This window comes from Xiphophorus maculatus, chromosome 11, assembly GCF_002775205.1.
Source record: "Xiphophorus maculatus strain JP 163 A chromosome 11, X_maculatus-5.0-male, whole genome shotgun sequence".
Taxonomy (NCBI): domain Eukaryota; kingdom Metazoa; phylum Chordata; class Actinopteri; order Cyprinodontiformes; family Poeciliidae; genus Xiphophorus; species Xiphophorus maculatus.
The window spans coordinates 6,120,989-6,141,326 of record NC_036453.1 but is presented as its reverse complement, the minus strand read 5'-3'; the positions used below and the strand labels follow the sequence as shown (position 1 = coordinate 6,141,326).

The 20,338-nt window shown below is 36.9% G+C and overlaps 1 protein-coding gene across 2 annotated transcripts in view; it reads left to right on the top strand.

Moving 5' to 3' along the window:
• The first annotated feature begins 9,061 nt into the window (after positions 1-9,061).
• LOC102221939 (gamma-aminobutyric acid receptor subunit alpha-1-like) overlaps positions 9,062-20,338 on the top strand; it is a 31,238-nt gene continuing 19,961 nt past the window's right edge. The window contains exons 1-5 of one of the 2 annotated variants that reach the window (XM_005808772.2): positions 9,062-9,195; positions 11,240-11,342; positions 16,863-16,975; positions 17,992-18,059; positions 19,758-19,978. In XM_005808772.2, the coding sequence (XP_005808829.1) occupies positions 11,263-11,342; positions 16,863-16,975; positions 17,992-18,059; positions 19,758-19,978 (482 nt within the window). In that variant the 5' untranslated portion in view covers positions 9,062-9,195; positions 11,240-11,262. Of the gene's footprint in view, positions 9,196-9,252; positions 9,950-11,239; positions 11,343-16,862; positions 16,976-17,991; positions 18,060-19,757; positions 19,979-20,338 lie in introns of those variants that run through there. The other variant, XM_005808773.2, reaches the window with a different exon arrangement.

Below are 20,338 nucleotides of genomic sequence, written 5' to 3'. Positions count from 1 at the left end.
GTATTGAAATGACCATGTTCAAACTCTAGATAATGTTGATGTTCAAGCCACTCAACAGAATTTTCTCGGTTCTCAGTGCTGACTCAGAGACAAGTACTCAGGTGGATGGTTTAATACAAGCAAGTTTGCAAATTACTAATTTTCATATGTTTCTGCACCTTAAAGGCAAGAAGAAAAGAAAAGGCTAACAACCTGCACTGTTTCCCTTTTTTTCCTTTAAATTACATGTTAAACGTTGACAACACTTAAGCTTTGTCCTTTTTTTTCTCCATTATAAATGTTCTTGAAATAGCAGACTTTGAACATCTGGGAGTCAACACCTCTTTGTCTCAGTGTTGCGTTTTAAAGTTGAACTGCCAGCTGTAGCCTTTTCTTGTTATGTGGGATATTTACCAGTTTTTGATGATGACATTAGTACAGGAAGTAACACACCAGTGCTAAGATAGATTTAACATTTGATATTTTCAGACATTCTTATAATAACTCCTTGACAATTAATCCTAAGAAGAAGGTAATAAAAGAAATGTTCACAGCTGTGGTTTTACAATGTCAATTTCTCAAGAGAAGGTTTTTGTGGCTACACCCCAGAATAACACATCGACACAATTCACAGGTTTACTGGATGACTGAATGATACCTTGTAATGATTTGGAAGATGTGTGAAAATACTTTTTCTCCTCTCTCCTCATTCCTTTTCTCTGTGACAGATTTTTTTTCAGTCACTTTCTCTTTTTCACACTTGAAAACTGCAACACCATCTTAGTTTTCATTTAGTTTCTTTCTCAATAGGCAGAAACACACAAACACACACATGCATGCACACACACACAAATACACCTACACCTTCAGAAATAGAGGCAGAAGCAGCCTCACTGAATCTCTTAGCCCACATGTTGATAATGTCACCTCTTCAGTGTTTCTTTACCTTGTGCTAACAATCAAGCAGTTTCTCTCTTTCTTCTTTCTTGTCACCCTCAGTGTGTCTTTATTCTGGGATCAGTGGGATGTTTGAGAAGAACTGCCATTCTATGTAATTGCAATAGTTAATGGTGCCACACTATAATTTTACTCATATCTAGAGAGGGAAGAGAGTTCACCATCCATTAATATCACCACTCTAAATTATAAACTGCACTGAGCAGAAATATTGAATGGCAGGACACCAAAATAGCAGCAAAGTGCATCAAATAAAGAGATTGAGTTAGAATTTCATATCATTCTAACTCTGAATTTTGACTGGCCAAAGATTCCTGTAAGTTAAATATTGTCTGAATTTTGGCTTTGACCAGAGACATTACCATGCATCGGTTAATGAACAGATTAAGTAAATGTAGCAAAGGGGAGTAACAGAAAAGTTAAACATTGTCTACAGCAGAGAAAAACATGGCCAATCGCTTTTTTTGCATATAGATTTATGATAACCAAAAATCAACAGTACTGTAACAGGAATAAATTAAATTTGCTAAAAGATGACCAGGAAAAGAAAAAGCATCTGTAAGGCTGATAAGTATTCAGAACCACAAGCCTCATATTTTGGGAGGATTTGTTATGGTGGACACATGAATATGATTTGTTGAAAATCATTCTGTGTATTTAGTGTTGTTCTGCTGAAAGTAAAACCAACCTCCACCCCTTCTCAAGTCCTTAGCTACCTCTCAGATTTTTTATTGCAATATTGTATTTAGCTTCATCTATTTTCACATCAACTCTTGAGGTTTATAATTGTAAAGTGACAAAAATGTGGTAAAGTTCAATGAGCACTTTTATAAGACACTGTGTTTTAACAAATAGTCTAATTCCAATTTTCCCTCCAGGGAAGTTTATTGCATTTTGATATTGTATTTTTTCTTGCAAAAGTGTATTTATTTTTCTTTACTATCATTGCTTTAAAACAAGAGAACTGAACTCTGTTCTGTTTTAGAATAAAAATTCAGTGTAACAAAATGTGAAAAAGTGAAAGTTTGTAAATTTGTACCAGTTGAAGTGTTTTGCTATATACAGGGGCAGCTTAATCTTTTATAGTATTGTTTGCAATTTGTTTTTACAAATTGCACTTTGTATTGCCTTGTTGCTGAAAATGTGCTATATAAATAAAATTACCTTTACATTGTAAAAGAACCTAATAAGTCAAACTGAATCAAAAATTATGATTACATATATCCATTGTGCTACACATTGAAAGGTAAATGATTTTTGTGGGACCTTGTTTGTGGAAAAAAACAAGGTTTAATAGCAGCAAAAAAATATAGTATAATAAATGAGAAAATATATGGTTTTATTTATTTTACTTTACAGACAAACAAACATTGTTTAATTGATTGTTAGTATTATGCTACCTTTAAAAATGTTATTGTTAGGTTGGTTTCAATAAAAGGGGGAGCTTCTTCTTCTTAATAATAATAATAACAATAAACTACTTTTAAGAAAATTCTAACTTATTAGTTATTGTCAAATGCAAAGGATAATTTCTGCTCTGACTTTCTCTGGAATCATTTGCCAAATGTCAATAACAGGATGTGAACTTTTAATAAGCCATGATGTCAGGTTTTGATAGAAATTATTCAACTTTCTTTATTATCATTATTATTTTTGTTGATTGCTTTGGAGGTCTTTGGAGACTCACATTCACAGTAGGCCTCAGTGGAAATTTAAGAGATGTAACAGAGGATTTGTGACAGAACACTGGCATCACATTTAAGCTTGGGAAATTGTTTTGTTGGTCATGATTATTTCTGCAGTGGAAAATCATAATAAACATAAAATCTCTAAGGAGAGGACAAGCTATAGCTGATTGACTGCAGCTTTCAGTTTTCAAAATGAATAAATGCATTAGGCTTCCCATGATTTTGTTGCCCATTACTGGCTTTGAAAACTATTTGGATTTATTGAATAGTATAAAGTGTTTTGGAATAAAAACACAACCTAAAACCCATAAGCTTAAATCACATTAAGCACGTAATTTATAGAAGTAAAATAGAATAACAATACTTATTAGGAAGAGACTAAAAATATGACCTTGGAACAGATTGTTTTTTTTCTATAACTGGTACCCTGTGTCTTGAGTGGCAGCACTATGCAGATTCGTTTGGCAGAATCAGCATCAATGAGAAGTATTTGAAGGAAAGTAACTGAAGAGTTGAGCAGATGGTCAGTAAAATTTTAATGCCCAGGCCAAACTAAACTGTTGCTGGTGGTTGGCTAAATCTCAGGGTTATAATCAGTGTTATGTAAACTGACAAGTGAGAGTGCAGCTGCTGCTGCGCGGTCTGCTTCCACTCAACAGCACTGTCTCCATGCATATGCAGAGTATGTTTTCATCTGAAGGCATCCGTATGTGTTGTTAGTGATTTAAGATGTGTGGTAGCACGGACAGAAACAAAGCAAAATCAAATTAGAGTAAACCAGAGACACGTTCAGTACAGTGAAAGGAGACGCAGCGTTTCACAGTTTGTGGATTTCACCTTTCGTTGGTTTATATAAGTAATCAACAGCTCCAACAACTGAATGCTGCAATTACTTTATTTAATTATTGGATGCACTTCTTGTTATGGCCACAAGAGGCTAGCTGCAAGGAGCTGAGTAACAAAAAAAAAAACGTAGGTAAATCTAACTGGCAGCAATAAAATGTGAACTGGCTGAATTCTCTAAATTAAACAGATGGAAAGGCTTTAGTCATTTACTGATTTTTAATGCAATAATAACTGAGGCTCAACAATGATTCAAAATACACACAATGAGTAAGAAGAATCATGGATAGGTGTAATTTGATTAGATTTTATGTAAGTAGTTATTTATTTCATAGTGATTTTTTCAGGCACGGTAATAAAGAGATGTTTTACAGTGTTCAGTCCAGGTACTTATAAATGCAAGACTGAGGAGCCACCGTGTTCTCTAAAGCAAGCGTATTAAGTAAGAGAAGATCTACAAGTTTTAAATTTGGATTATTTAGATATTGAAAATACATAATGCCAAAGAGGAAATTATTTTATTGTGCGGCCATTGATGACCTTTACTCTAGTGTTAAAACAAATCTGAAAATGTAACTTCTCTTTTTATAAAGAAAAAGATTATTCAAAAGATTATAATTAATTTCAGACAAATACCAAGCTTCTCAGAAGTGGACAGCTTAGGAAAGTTATTAAACAGAGTGTCAGAAAATCTCTGCTGCTAAACTTAAGCCTGATGAGAATTCCAAATAACAAAAGATATATTGACTACCTCATCATATGTAGCTATACATTAGTTTGATTAAAAAATGTACGCTAATATATTCACAAGACATGAAGGACAGATAGTGATGATATGCTGCTAATAAAATGCAATGACTAGGGGAGAATCCAAAAGCCTGAAATATTAGCACTTCACTTGACTGAAGTAATCAGGTCAGCATAAACCTAATGCCAAAAACAAAAAAGAAAACCATTTAGTGAATGAATAGACCTCCCCCTTATCTCAGAAGAGTTACAAGAACATTTTGAAAAGAATTTACTCTTGTACAGTGCAAGATTATGAACCATGCAACTACAAGCACATTAGTCAAAGTACTCCAAGGGAATGTAGGACAAGCGCTATTCTTCAAAAAGGACTTGCAGTCATGCACACCAGCCCTCCAGTATACTTTTGCAATCTTAGGTGGCTGCAAAAGCACTTCATCTTAATACCTGGTTCTTAATTAAATTGCTCATTATTTGGAGGCACAGTCAATCCAGCCTTGATCTACTGTCACAATGATGTCTGAAAAATCACAGTCATATCTGTTAAAAGTTTGGTAACTGATGTCATTATGCCCAGCAATATCAGCTCATTTCATTTTTAGTTACCATGGTAGCTAATGTTAACGCTTGTGCCCTGGTTTCTTTCAGCAGTAGTGCAGAAATGCATAATGTGGTAAACGTAAATGTCCAGTGTCGGTCAAATAGACCTACAATATTAGTATGTAATCTTGACACTTCAAAAAGCAGAAAACAAACATTTTAGTACCTGCAACATAAAAGTGTGAAACCATTGGGGAGGAACCTCTCAATCAATGTACAGAACTTTTGAAAGAAAACAGTTTAATATACACTGTGACAAATTCTTGTTGAGGTTTTAATTTTTACCCATTTGCTATCGTTTGGCCATGACGTATGTCGACGTATGATGCTATGAAAGCTACTACAAAAACCCTGCACTGTAAACAACCATCCTCCACTGCGAAGAGAGAAGTGCCGATCAGAATGAGGAGGCTAATAGTGTTAATTCAATATTTGTAAATTTGGTCAACACGGACTGAATGGCTTCATTCACTTCCTCTGCTGCCTTTGCTTAAACTACAGGCAAACTATAATTCTAAAACAGCGCAGAAAATTGGCATCATTGTTCACAACTTCTTCCTTCTGTTCACTGGTTGGCCCAGTAAAAAATCTACCAGACACAATTCGAGTCCAGGGGAGAAAGTCCAGATGTCCGAATTTTATTCAAGCACAATTGCACAACAAGGCAACGGTCAGGTTAATTCACTCCATACTTCTAAAATTAGATTCAATGCTGTGTGTTGTTTAAGTATAGTTTTTGCCAGGACATACACTTAAGTGTACCATGTGATATGTGGATATATTTTGGAAGTTGTGAGTGTATGTGTGTGAACGTACCTTTGCATGCGTCACACTGGACTTGACCTCGAACAGTGAGTCAGAGAACATGCCAACTTCTGCTGATTGCAGTGAGCAGCTCACAGAGGGGGAGCCTGCTTTTGTCTCCTGTAAAAGCCTGATTTATTCTTCAAGGCGACTGATTGAGGCAAGTCACTCCTAATTCCCTGCTGGATGGCAACTACCAACTGCCGTCACAGTAGTTTGGTGTGCAGTAGTAAAACTGTGTAAGGACAGGTGTGCAGCAATGTAACTCCATTAACTTCTGACAACTCTGGCTGACTCTAGTGTTTTGTTCATTCATTTTTCTTTCTTTCGTTCTGTGGGCAGCAACAATTTGATTGATGAAGGTTGTTTAAGAGGATGAAACGTAAACCTTTAGGATAAAAATTATATCCACCTAAACAAGTTCAAGTCACAGAGCAACAGCAGTGTTACAACCCCATGACGCATTGAAATTTAGACAAAGAGTTAAAAAGGGTGAAAGCAAATTAAGCTTTGCTGCAGTAATTGAACTGAAGTACACCACTTGTTTTTATCACTCTTTATGACCTGCTAAACGCTCAGTTAGGTGCAGCTGGAGGTGTGTGGTGCTGCTACTGCTGAAATAACAGAAAAGACAATCAAAGTAGTACACAAACTTATTAATAGAAAGAAAGAAAGAAATATTTTGACATTATTGAACTATTTACAGGACATGTCATGAACCTCTAATCTCAATTTATTGTCAGTCATTGTTCACAATGTCTTGAAAAATTATTGATACTCATTTTTGATGGTTATTCATGTTGCAACTTCAAGCTTCTTTCAAGATTGGACTTTGACAGAGCCATTTTAACATGTGAATAAGTACTGATATGAATCATTCCACTCATGTCTGACTGTATATTTCGAGCTGTCGTCCTGCATGTTGTCCTCCGTGCCTCTAAATTTACCAGATTTGTTTTATTGCATGTTGTTTACCCATATCTGTCTTCCGTTCATCTTTGACCTGTCTCTGAAAAAAAAATAAAAATCTGCACATCGTGGCTTGTTTTTCAGTTTGGATATCATGCTCAGGGTTTCTTGCATTATTATTCCCTTTGGTCTTTTACTAATAAGGGTTTCTTACCATTCTTTAATAAAGGTCAAATTTGTGAAATGCATAACTAATATCATTACTAGCAGATTGTTCCACCTGAGCTGTGAATTTCTGCAGCTCCTCTGGAGTTTCCCTTGTTGCACTATACTCTGTCCATTTTAGATGAATTATTGAACACAACTTTGAAAACTGTTTTATATGCTGACCCTGCATTAAACATTTGTACAACTTCATTGCTGATCTATCTGGTGTGCTTCTAGGTCTCTATAAAGGTGTTTATTCACCAAAGTTCCCCAGTAGACCCTCTGAGGGCTTCACCTAGCAGCAGACACAAGTTGACTCCATTTACACATAAGGTGACCTCTGAAGGTCATTAGTTGCAGTGGATTTCATTTATATACATGAGAACAAAGGTGGTTGAATATGTATCCAACTATTTTAATATATTTATTTGTACAATGTTTGCAAACTGGTTAGCCTTTACCTTACACTTCATAATCATGCACTGTTTTGAACTACCACATAAACTCTAATATGATATATTTAAGTTTCTGGTTGTGAAAAAAGGACCGGCTTTTGCGAAGAAATGAATTTAAGCATTTTAAGGCTCAATGTGCTGCAATGCATATAATTCTCTCTGATGGAAAAGCAGCCTAGTGCAGAGGTTTTAAGATCACGTCATTGTTGAACTCAGTCGTTTGGTAAGGTGAGTGGGAAAAGGTTATGGTGAAGAAATTGTATGATGTCTCTGAAAACGAGCTGACCTGGTGGTCTCAGCCCAATAATCCACAGGACTCTCCAGGAAATATTACAAATTGTTGGACACTACCCAATTTTTTTTATAAAAATCAATTCTGATGAACAAAAACATAATGCACACATGGAAGATTGCATCATGTGCAATAGTACAAAATACTTTCAAAAACCTAAATTAGCAATACACAATAAAGAATCATTATATATATATATATATACAAAAAGCTTTCCTTATGTTTAATAATATCTGTTAGTATGATAATGATTAAAACATTTAAAACACTCCTTTTGGTAACCGATTTCCCACAGTGAATAAATCAAATTAATTATCACCACATACACACCAGTAATGGCTGAACAAGTGGCAAGGGGGCGTTTTGAGTCAATATACCTTCCTTCAAAATTCAAAGGAACTCTTCCCTGCCAGTGATTATTTGACCATAAACTACGCATCTCTCACCTAAATTACAGTCATCCATCTCTCCCCTGCTTAGCCCTGCACACACACACACACACACACACACACACCCCAACGCACGTACACGCGCACACACACGCAATATCCCTCACCATCACCTGCCCACAGATAGAGCTGTGGGAAGGCATGTGTTTTAAAAACGCTGTCGCTGGATATTCTCTGACGGGTCTCAGAGAAGCTGTCTGCTGTTGCTCCTCTCTTCGAACCAAGAGTCTCCACTTCTCCACGAGCACGCCGCGGCACGTGTTGGTTGTGCGCGCCCGCACGTGCACGCACGCGCGCGCACGGGCAAAACCGAGTCACATGCAGCGGTTGGAGACTGAGCTTTGAGGGGCAAAGAGATGCAGCTTGAAACGATGCTCCACTTGTATTACAGTGGCTTTAATTCTATGGAAACAGCCGGTGGAATGGATTCATTGTTACCTAAATATACACGCGCACCTGCAGCAGGTTAAGAGTGAGCAGACTGCGATAAAGTGGATGCATGTTTGATAGATAGATAGATAGATAGATAGATAGATAGATAGATAGATAGATAGATAGATAGATAGATAGATAGATAGATAGATAGATAGATAGATAGATAGATAGATAGATAGATAGATAGATAGATAGATAGATAGATAGATAGATAGATAGATAGATAGAACTTATTGAATCTAGAAAATACGGGCGTGCAGACCTGTGACGTCCCTCATAACTAATCACGCACATGTATTACTTGAACCACGCGTGAGCAGGCAGCGCACACGCTCTCAGAGGAAACGTTGCACTGCAGACTAGACTGACGTGACTCCACTGCTAGCTCACTCTGCCTGCCCCCATGAAAATAAACCCTCCGCCAAAACTAGGGGCAAAAAAAGAGCCGTTCCTTCATCAACAGCTTGGATTTATGGAAAACATAAGCTTTTCCAAATTACAATGGAATTGTATAAATTGCCAATAATAACATCACTGTCCACCTCGTTTGTGTTTCTGTTTCGGTCCTTGCTGAAGCAAATGTCCCCTGATTTGTAGTCTCAACTTAGAAAAGCGCCGATGCCTACAGAAATGTACGCCACGAATCATAAGCCCAGTTTTTCTTTTTTTTTTTTTTTTTCTCCCCCTCTCTCTTGCAGATGCACGCAGCTCAGCGCCGCTCGTCGTCAGTGGCTCAGTCTGAAGCGGCGCGGCTGTAGCAGCAGAATATTTGGTTTATAACAGAGACACCAGCAGTTGTCTAGATGCGAAACGTGGGCTTTTAGGAGACGGTGAGTGATCTGCTTGGGGATTTTGTTGTTGTTGCAGAGAATAGAAGAACATCCTCTTGCCCTGGTGTAAACCTGGGTGAAAGCGGGGGATATGTTTTCCTAAAAATTCTGGAGGTGATTTTTTTCCAAGCTTGTGCGCGCCTATCCAAACCGCAACCCGTTTCGGTTTAAGTGTTATTTGGGCGTCAGTGTAAGTATGTGCTGTGTAGAATTTTGCCTCGTTGGAAATCATCACGTACGAGTCAGGGAGACAGAGTGATAATCCAGCTGAAAATGTAAGAGGATTTTTCTATCCAACATCCGCTGAAAATAGATTAGGAGGACAGCAATGGAAGTTAAATTGTGCTGCATATAAAATGGGCGGGCTTGTCATTATGTTACATTGGCACGGCATATTCTAAAATGAAATATTCTGCCTTAGGACGTGGGGATATTCTGTTCGGCTTCGTTTTGGGAAGCGCAATCAGTGCATTCAGCCATTCAGCGTTCATTAGACTAGATATGCTAGTTTGGTGAAACATTTCTGTTGCCGACAGACTGAGAGTTGAACTCACTACACAACCACCAATGAACAGTGAGAGAGACCTGCGCATATCGTCAGCAGCCGCTTCTTCAGCCTCAAGCTAAAATTCGTCAGATCTGAGATCACAGAGGAAATTTTTCACATTCCGTCCGACTTGAAAAAAAAAAAGAAATTTGCAAAAAGTTACAGGATATAGTCAGTGGACATCAAATGCACCCGGGTTCATCTGCTGTAAGTGATATTCTTAACATTTTGTTATTTTTGTTGAGCTAGAGAGATAAAGCGGGCTGGTTTTTCTTATCGGTGAGCAGCGCAACAATCGAAGCTGAGTTTTATTGAGAGGGATGGATGAGTTTGCCGTTGAAATTAGCACCGTTTAGGGGGGAGTATTTTATGGCACGCAGGAGCGGCTTGATGCTTTAACGGGGATGCTGCCTGGTTTCAGCACCGCGGACAGCGCTCTCCGAATAAAACGGCATCAACGCGCATTCAGTTAATTACTCCGCCACGCACGGATCGTCATGCCTGTATTTAGACAAGCCTTGCAGGGGATGTCAGTTGCATGCAAAATTTCCACTGTGCTTATGTTTACTCAAATGTTGATTGTTTGTACAGGGTGACATTCCTCCCCTTCTGAATAACTTAAAAAGTGTGCTTGTGCGGGTTTTCCCCCCACTAAATCCGATAAGCTTCATCATGTTCCCATTGTTTAATCTGTGTCAACAAGGGGATATTTTATTTTATTTTTATTACATTTTAACAGAGTATGTGGCCACCACCCACTCGTAGCACACCTTGAAGCAACACAAGCAAGGGTTCCCTGTGTGTCTGTCAACGCAAATTTCGGTGAATTTCTTGCCCTTTTTTTCTATAAATAAGCAACTGGCCCTCTCGTGGACACACTGATTGCGCTTTCCAATATGGATTCTGAATTTGCATGCATATTATAGCTAGGGTGTCGCTTGACTATACTTTGCAGACTGACTGACATCATGCTTAAATGTTTAGGGAGGAATGACATGTTCTTTTCCCTTAAAGAAGAGGAATTTGGTTGGATGCCCATTTTAATGCCTACGCTTCACATTGCAGAGTATTACTAGAGGAGGCTGTTCACAGGTGCTACAGCCTCACACAGGGTGTATAGGTAGTCGATGGTGTGTTTCCTTGTTATTTCCTCTTAATTATTCTGCGCTATGGATGCAGCCACAAGAGCATCTGTTGGATCTGGTCCGTCTGATAGTCAGGGGCACAGTCAGTATGACATGCGATTAAAGATAATGGTGCAAAATACTTGATGTTTGTATGAATCAAATTTGAACATTTTGGATTTGGTACATTTGTTGTGAATGAATCTAGACATAAATGTTTAGATTCGTAATCAAAAGGAGCAAAGTGACCTTCTCTGTCTATGCTTGCTAATTTGTTGACACTTTTATGTGACGGCACATTGGAGGTAATGGTTTACAGGCTCCAGGTGACATGGCGATGATGTTCATTTTCTCTTTCTTTAATCTCCACCAGTGAAAGGTCCTCATATTTCAACTATGTGTGGACAGAGCAGGGTGGCCTCTCTGTGTCTGTGGACTTGTTTACTGGTCACAAGCAGCGTACTGACTGGGAAAAGGTGAGAAAATATTTTAATATATAACTGTACCTGATTGACGATCTATCAGTGTGAACACAGAAACATGCATGTTCATCTGCACATTGCTGAAATGCCCTAAATGTGAAGGGAAATGCATTCTGCATTGCAATTTAGTGTCTAAATGGTGCATGCATTATACTTTTTTTTCTGGTTAACCCAGCTTGTTCTGTATTTGTGAGAACTAGTAGATACTGTGGAATATATTTTCAGTTACATTTAAATAGGGGTTAAATAGAGAAGTCAATTTTTGCTCAATGTGTGCCTCCTAAATGTCTAAAACTGCCAACAGTGATTCATCTGGGAGTTTTATACTCTACTATCCACCTCAGTGCTTGTTTTTACAGAATCTAATCACTATGCTTGTAACTAGGGCACACTCACAGGACACCTGCATGCTTATTATTGCCAAGGTAATAAGAAGTGTAACACAGGGACAAGAGATGATGAGCAAAAAATAGCCACTTTACTGTTGAATTGCACTTTTTTCTTTTGGTTCACTGGCTGCGTGGGACAACATCCACTCTGTCAGTTTTCAGACCTGTGCTATACGTAGGCTAGATGTTCCGCATTGCACTGAGATGTTTGCCATAGATTACTGCACATTTGTTTTGACAGCAGCTGCAGGGATAGCAGAGTCAATGTACAGACTCTCCATCTCAGTGTCAACATGGAACTGCTGGCTGTCAGCTACCTAAACAGACAAAAAAAGAGAGAAAGCGAGAGAGAATTGGATTATAAATGACAGGGGTGAGATCCGCCGTGATGAGACTGCAACTGCTTTAATTTCTACACAATTCTAAGCCTAAGCGGACATTCGTTTTCCTGCAGATTTAAAAATGCTCACTGTACAAATATTGATAATTTTGATGAGAAAATCACTTAACACTCACATGAACATAAGAAAGCAAGTCTGAAAGTTCAATTCAGCAACCTTTTTAAGTATGTGAGAATATTCAAGCTTTCTTCCTTTGTGGTTCTCCAAGAGAAATCTTTGGCAAATGAACAGATCAGGAATTTCCTCACAGTTGAATAAAACAGTAGAACCTAAATGGTGACACGTTGATATCACCATTTATCACCAGCTGACTTTGCTCAGCAGCTATACCACAAAAAGTAAATTCTGTATGTGATATAGGTTTCAGCTTGAACCACCAAGCTGATTATGAAGACACTTTTAATACTTTAAAGTTGTAGTGCACTGTAGTATCTCAGTTTTGTATACGGATATAATCTGACCTACTAATTACAGCTGCTGCATTCTTTTGAAATGTAATGGCTAGAAATGGAGGATCTTGTCTGCTTTAGAGAAGATATTCTAGCATTCAAGTGCTGCATAGTGACAACACAGAAGCTGCAAAGCAATTACCACCCCAAAGATTTTCTGTAAAAGCCACTCCCCCCTTTTCGGAGTCAGACGCAGAATCCCAGACTTGCGAATACACCTTTGGGGATTTTGGCAAGATGTGATAATTGAGCAGACCAAGAGCTTTGCTACGGTATCTAGCTACCAAAGAAAATGTCTCATAATTAGATTTCTGACTGACAGGAAAGTGAAAGAAACAGTGAGTAAAATGGACAGAGAGAGACTGGCAGTGAATGTGTGAATAGAACTGTTGCTGTTCAGATGACCTGTAGATGGGGATGGTGTACAGTGGTTGGTGAGAGGAAGCCCTTAACTAATAAAGATGTTTATCTTTCAAAGCATACTATCTCCCTATACTTGTAAAAAACGCAAAATTCCACATTATACTTTTCACTTATCCGTTTAGAAACAGGTTGTGTGACTATTGCTAAAAAAATGTTTTAAAAAAATCGTTTAATTTAGGAAATTTGCCATTTGACCAACCAGTATTTTAAGTTGTGGCCATTGTCATTGGAAACATTAATTATGTTCAGTGTTTAGTGCCTTACAAAGATATACATATATTTCCACATTTTGCCACACTGCAGCCAGAAATGTATTTGAATGGAATGTGTGTGAAAAAGCAACACGTGTAGAAACTAAATTACAAATTGTCTTCAGATAATTTGAAAAATGCTAATTAAATATACAAAATCTAGTGAAATTAAATGCCTTTAGGAGTCACATGAAATACAAGAAGAATCCATTTGTGTCTTCCATCTGGACCTTGGACTACCACCCCTTCTGCCACTGCAAGGCATCGTGGTGGCAGCATTATGCTGTGGAGCTGCTTTTCTGCTGCAGTGTTTGTGGGACAAGTTAAATTAAGAGAAATAATTAAAGAAAAGCTGTTAGAGGCTGAAACAGACTTAGGAATGTGGTGGAAGTCCACCATTCACCAACCCTAAAAACACAACCTGAGCTACAGTGACATGATTTAAGTCAAAGAACATTTGCATGTGAAAACCTCCTGGTCAGGTTTGAAACCTAAGTGGAATGAAGACTCTGTGGTAAGACTTGAACATTTTTGTTCATTGAAGCTCCTAGTCCAATCTGACTAATCTTAAGATATTTCTCACTAAGATATTTTTTCTGTCTTATTTAGATCTTCTCTGTAATGATAATTTGGAATATGAGGATCAACCCTTTAATCGTTTTTTTGTATGTCTCAGTTTTGGCAAATTTAAATTACATCAGTGTGGTGGGGCATTAGAACATTGTATTTAATTTTAGTTTTGCAGTACATTCCAAAGCTGCAGTTCATATTGAGTGTTTTCAGACATAATTATTATCCCAGACCTTAAACAGGATAATAAATATTCCTTGAATTTTGAGTGATTTAAGGCAGAGAGCTTCAGAGCTGACAAAGACCATACTTGCTCATCACAACTTTCATTTGATTATCTTTCTTTACTTTATAATTTCCACTGACAGAGGGATAATTGGGGGCAAAGAGAAATATGTGAATGAACTATTTCTTTAAAATCCACATGATATCTCTCTGTTTGAAAGCTCATGTTCGGAACGTAAATCCTGCCTCTTATGGTCTTCTCCCTTCGAACAGATACATTCGATTCAGAACTGATACCTTTCCCAATGTTTTAACCCCAGCTGCTTCTCTTCTATCTCTGTTATCTTAATCTTTGCTCTTCTTTGTTTTCCTATAGACTAATTGTCATGATTCTCCGCATGCTGCTGTGTCACATTTTACACTCTTCTTTCCTTCCAGCTGCAGGTCTCTACTAACTAATCTTGATGACCTCCACTTCTCCTTGGAGATGTTCAGCTAGTAGAGCCTTTCTTCAAACACATGCTGTTTATTTCATTAGTAATCAAAGCAGAATCCCACTGGCTTGGGAAATAGGAAAAAGATTACAGATACAATATACTGTTGAACATGACTGTTGGTTCACATATGCAAATACCTGGGAGCATATTGTTATGTGCATGCATTGGTCCATGTGTTTTAACACACTTTATGCACATGGTATCTCAGCCATGTCATATCCTGGCTTTTTGGTGTACTATGTAATTAGAGGTTGGTTCCCTGATTAAGAGAACGGTAAAATATTTATGCGGGGAGATTCAAGCCCTGCTCTCACAATTAGGGATCATGAGCGTTTTCAGCATTGCTCTTAGCATTTTGTTTCATGTTGTTCAAAGAGCGCATTCAGTGATGTGTTTTTCATTTGAAAGACCATATTAAAGTATAAATAATGTATTCTGATTTCTCTTTTTTTCACTCTCTGTGTCACTATTCTTTCTATTTATTGTGCCTTTAAACAATTTCACATCCTTTGAAAAATGAAACAAACTAACATGCTTTATATAAAAAAGTACAAAAATACTTCAAAAATTATTTTGTACAGCAAGGCTCTGTGCTAGGGCTAGATTCTATGACATTATATATATATATATATATATATATATATATATATATATACAGTATATATACTGTATATGTTCTCCTACTCTGAATAGTGTGTGTATATTGGGATTAAGAGTGTGGAGTTCTCAGATATGTGCTGGTTCAGAACATGGCAATTATTGTTCTATAATGTCACCATCTTTTTTATACTTAAATGATTCACTGACCACCTCATATTGGATGGCTGCTGTGATATCTGAATCCCAGTTGCATCAGTTCTGTAGCAGCTGCACACATGTGCAGTGAGCATCATGTTTGATTGCTATGGTGCTCATGTCACAGCTTTTCTGCTTAAATAGTGCATGATACAGTGTTAAATGTTTTATAAGGCAACATGGGAACTTTGTGTGACAGTGAAATGGTTGTGATTACTCTGTTCCTGCTAATAAAATAATTAAATTTTATGTATTGAAATTTTAGAAATGAATTAGTATTTCTGCACTGATGATGTGCAAAGCAAATAATAATAATAATCTCCTTCCCAGTTCTATTCAGAAGCTATCTGAAATCAAGGATAGAAGTGTGAACTTAAAATAAAAAGTAGATTCACAATGTACATTTCAAAAATGTGCAAAAAACAGGGACTAAGATTCATAAACATGAAGGTTGATTATCATTGTCTGAGACAATTGTAAAATGTCCATTTTATGATTTACATTTTAAAATTGTAAAATGTATTTATAATTTTAGCAATGTATGGCTTAAAGGGAGATGTTTATTTTCAAGGCATATAGTGCAATTTTATAGCACATTTATGTAATTGTTACCTTCAGTTGTTATGAAAATTCTGTGTTATATAAAAAATAACTTAAATGATCTTGAAGCTTTGAAAATGACCCGTGACTTTTCAAGAAGCTGTTTCTCTTTCCAACACTCCTGCTTTAGCACTTCATTCAATTTACAGCCATTCTTAGAAGCATTGGATAACAAGTAGTTTGTATGATAAGCTCAGTATTTCCACCAGGTGTTTCCTAACCGCTGCCGCTAGTCTGTCGAAGCTGAGAGGGGAAGGTGTGGGGTGCATGGTAGGGCGGATGTGTGGCAGGGGACTCAAGCTCCCAGGATGAGCTTTGGGTAAATAGGTGGTACATTGTATGAGCATTGTATATACTTAGGTACCCTGAAGGTTTGCCATGGGAATGTCTAGAATTTGTCAAACATGCGTGAATAAATCAAAGCAACACTCTGGATATGTTTTTGATGAGGGAATAACATTATAACATAATGTCAATTTCAAAAAGTTGATTTTGCATAATATCCCCTTCCCCTTTTAGTATTGTGTTCAGGCATTTAAAACATCACCTGTGACTTCAATGTATACATCAGTAGTCCGTTTTAAAGAACAAGTATTTCCTCTAACTAATGATGAAGTTATCTGATCTCATGGTTATTCAATGTGGGATGCACATTAACAGGGATATTATTTAGTGCCATAGCAAGCATGGCCAGTTTACTGAATATGTTTTCATATTGTGACTCATGGTTCATTGTTCATGCCAGCAGAATTCCCCTTGGTGTACTCCACAGTTAAAATGAAGTCTTTTTATCTTTGATATATGATGTATGACTCAGATGAAGAGTTTTCTTGTTGTTTGTTTTTCTGCCAGCAGTTTTGGCATAGGTTTTTGACTTTAGCTGCAACTTTAAATCTTGTTCTTTGCTTTGGCAGCTCTGGGCAGAATGGCATGACAGACGAGCAGAAAGATAACACCACAGTGTTCACCAAAATCTTAGACAGCCTTCTAGATGGCTATGACAATCGCCTCAGGCCAGGACTCGGAGGTCAGTACAGCCAAGTCATTGAATAAATTCTGTTGCTCATAAAAATCCATTATTCTTAAATATGCAAGTATCATCCTTGAAACAGTTTTATTATCCTCACAAAACACAGAATAATAACCATGTGACTGAATAATGTGCTTGCTGTCAGTACCAGACTTTTGTTACCTTTAGCAAGAAAAAGTACCGGAGTCTCATTATTTGGCTGCTGCTTTTCTGAAATTTTCATCAAGTCCAGACTTACACTATCAACCCGACACTGTCATCGTTTACTGTTGGCTTTATTCCACGTGTTGTCAACCACACATTGTTAGAGAGAAGCAACAGGCAGGAATGCTGGGAGTTTGAAAAAGAACATGAGGGAGAATAATAAAGAAATAAAGCAAAAATAACAAGAGCATACAATATAAAGTGATATGATGTAGTAGGCATCAAACACAATGAAAAAACAAGCTTCATAAAAGTACAAGTGTCTGGGGAAAGAAATTCTGAATCACAATAGGCATCATTTACAAATCACGCTGTCACATTTCAATTTGACAGTCACATGGAGCGAGTTCTGTCAAACACATACACACAAATATGTGAAGACACGTTCACAAACATCTTCTTTGCCAGCCTCTTTAAATGAATTCCCCACCCACTGATCCTAAGCTGGCTATCAACATTATCGGAGGAGAGTGGCATGTTTTCCACCACACACATGATGTCATTAAGAGACCTAACGTCTGCTCAGGCAGTAATAGAGCTGATGCTGAGACCAGACCAATAGAAACAGAAATTGGTACCAAAATTCAAGGCAAAAGTTCTCAGTAGTGGTTAGATGTATTTGGCATGACAATTTTGTTTATGTTTAATTTTAATTGTATATTTGTTATGCAATTGTGTATACTAAAAATTTTGCTGACAAGTGTGAACAGATAAGCGAGTGTAGCCAGGTGCCATTGTATTAACAAGCAGTTTAGATGTAATGAATGCCACTGATAGACACTCACTCTGACAATTTCCTGCTTCAACAGAGCGTGTAACTGAAGTCAAGACTGACATTTTTGTGACTAGTATTGGACCAGTTTCGGACCATGACATGGTAAGGCTCGTTCCACCTCTGTAAATGTCACTTCTTTTCCCTGTGCCCTTCCTTAAACCCTCACACCTGTTTTCTCATCTCTCAAGTCACAGTTCTTTCTAAACTGGAAAATATTTACTGATAGGAAGATTGATTCATTTGTTAACTTATGATGTTTTGTTACAGCTGTCACTTGTAATGACCATTTCTAGATAATGTCTCTCTTCTCAAGTGCTACTTATTCAGTTGCGGGGATAAAAAGTTCATTCTTTCACTTATTTGGTTTACATTTCTGGACATTCTCTAAGTTGAAAACTAGTTTGTGGAATAAACTAGAACACCTTTGCAGCCGGAGGCTGCTAATTACAACAGCTTTCAAAGCAGTCATTTCAGTGTTATCCCTAAATTAGAATAAACATTTGTTTCTCACATTAAACGTACATTTTGAAAATAACATCCTTTTAGCATTAACATACTTTTCATTATGTGAATATTTTTTAATTAAAAAATATATTGTTTTATTAGTCTGATGTAATAATTTAATCTAGTTGTAAGCCCAACATCATCATAATTGACAGAAATAAAGGCTTGAATATATCAGTCTGCATAATTAGTTTTACTTAGTGAATTAAGTTATGAAATAAACCTTTCAAGACATTTCTAATTCACTGAATATGACTGTTTTGTTGTCACCTAATATTGAAGGTAAAATATCTTACATTTCAACAGTTAAATCTTTAGAATATTTTCAAACAGAACTGTCTTGATCTTTGCATCATACACTGGAAACCAATAAGTCTCATTCAAAGTATTTGCACATTTTTTTATGTACAGTAATGTGTGTACTTGATTTGACATAATCGCATTTGATTGTACAGGCTGACATGCAGACCAGGAGTATTTTACTTTTGTGTTACGACAAGTAAAAAACATTAAAGAAGATTTTTTTCCCATCTGTAGCCTTTCCATACCCTTCTCTGTTACCTTGAAGCTCCGTTTCAGTTCACACTAATTATCTTATAAGAACTAGAGTGAAAGAAGGAAAAACAGCACAGAAAACAGGCTGTGAATTGTTTTCTTATTCTAGTGGGCAGTCATGTGGAACCATTAAAATCTCAGCTGTAGTCATTAACTGGCTTGGAAATGAAGTTTCCTTCTAATTTTGTGTCCAGTGTCTCGTTTTTGCGATGACTGCAATTTATATTACTCAGGGAAAAATATTACCCTAAGACAAAATGCAAAGAGTAATTTTTGCATTTAACAAACAATGTTATTGTAAATAACTGGATTAAAATATATATATATATATATATATATACATATATATATATATATATATATATATATATATATATATATATATACAGTACATATATATTTATCCCATGCATGCATTTGCAATTAACTATCCTGACAATGGCTTTGCAAAAAAAAATTGAAGGAATGGAAAGATAACCACACATATTACAGCACCAGGAGTAGAACAATGACTTGTAACAGCTGAGGCATTCAGTTTTGAAAACACACCAGCCATAAAACTACTGTATATACCTCTCTCTGCTAAATCCTCCCTGTGTTTGCCATAGTAAGGTTACATGACTCAACATTTTCAGCTGTCAGCTGTAGGTGAAGTCTGATAGAAGAGTTCTCCCGAACAGCAAGTATGCACTTTTGTTCACTTTGTGTTTTGTCTCTCTCTTACTCACCATTCACTTGCAGGAGTACACCATTGATGTTTTTTTCAGACAGAGCTGGAAAGATGAAAGGTTAAAGTTCAAAGGGCCCATGGCCGTGTTGCGTCTCAACAACCTGATGGCCAGCAAGATCTGGACCCCGGATACTTTCTTCCACAATGGCAAGAAGTCAGTGGCCCATAACATGACCATGCCGAACAAGCTTCTACGAATTACAGAGGAAGGCACCCTGCTTTACACCATGAGGTAGGCTGATATAATCCACTGCTTTCACAAAAAATCTTTAAGGTTAATATCTAATTTATTTGTTGAAATGAGATTTTATTAGAAACAGACAGAAATGCTTAATTTATCAATTGCTGTAAAAGCAAATGGTAGATTACCAAAGTAGATTATTTTAGGTAGAATAGTTATATTCTATACACTGCAAACTGTTTGTTTTTGTGTAAAATTGGTCAATTTGCAAATCCTGAATTTATGACAAATCTGAAGTTTGGTTTTTGCAATAAAACATGTGTAATCCAGAAGACTAGATCTGAAACCGGAACTAGTATTAGCATCTTAGCACCATTCTTTAGAAAAAGAGGCCTGAGTAAACCTTTATGA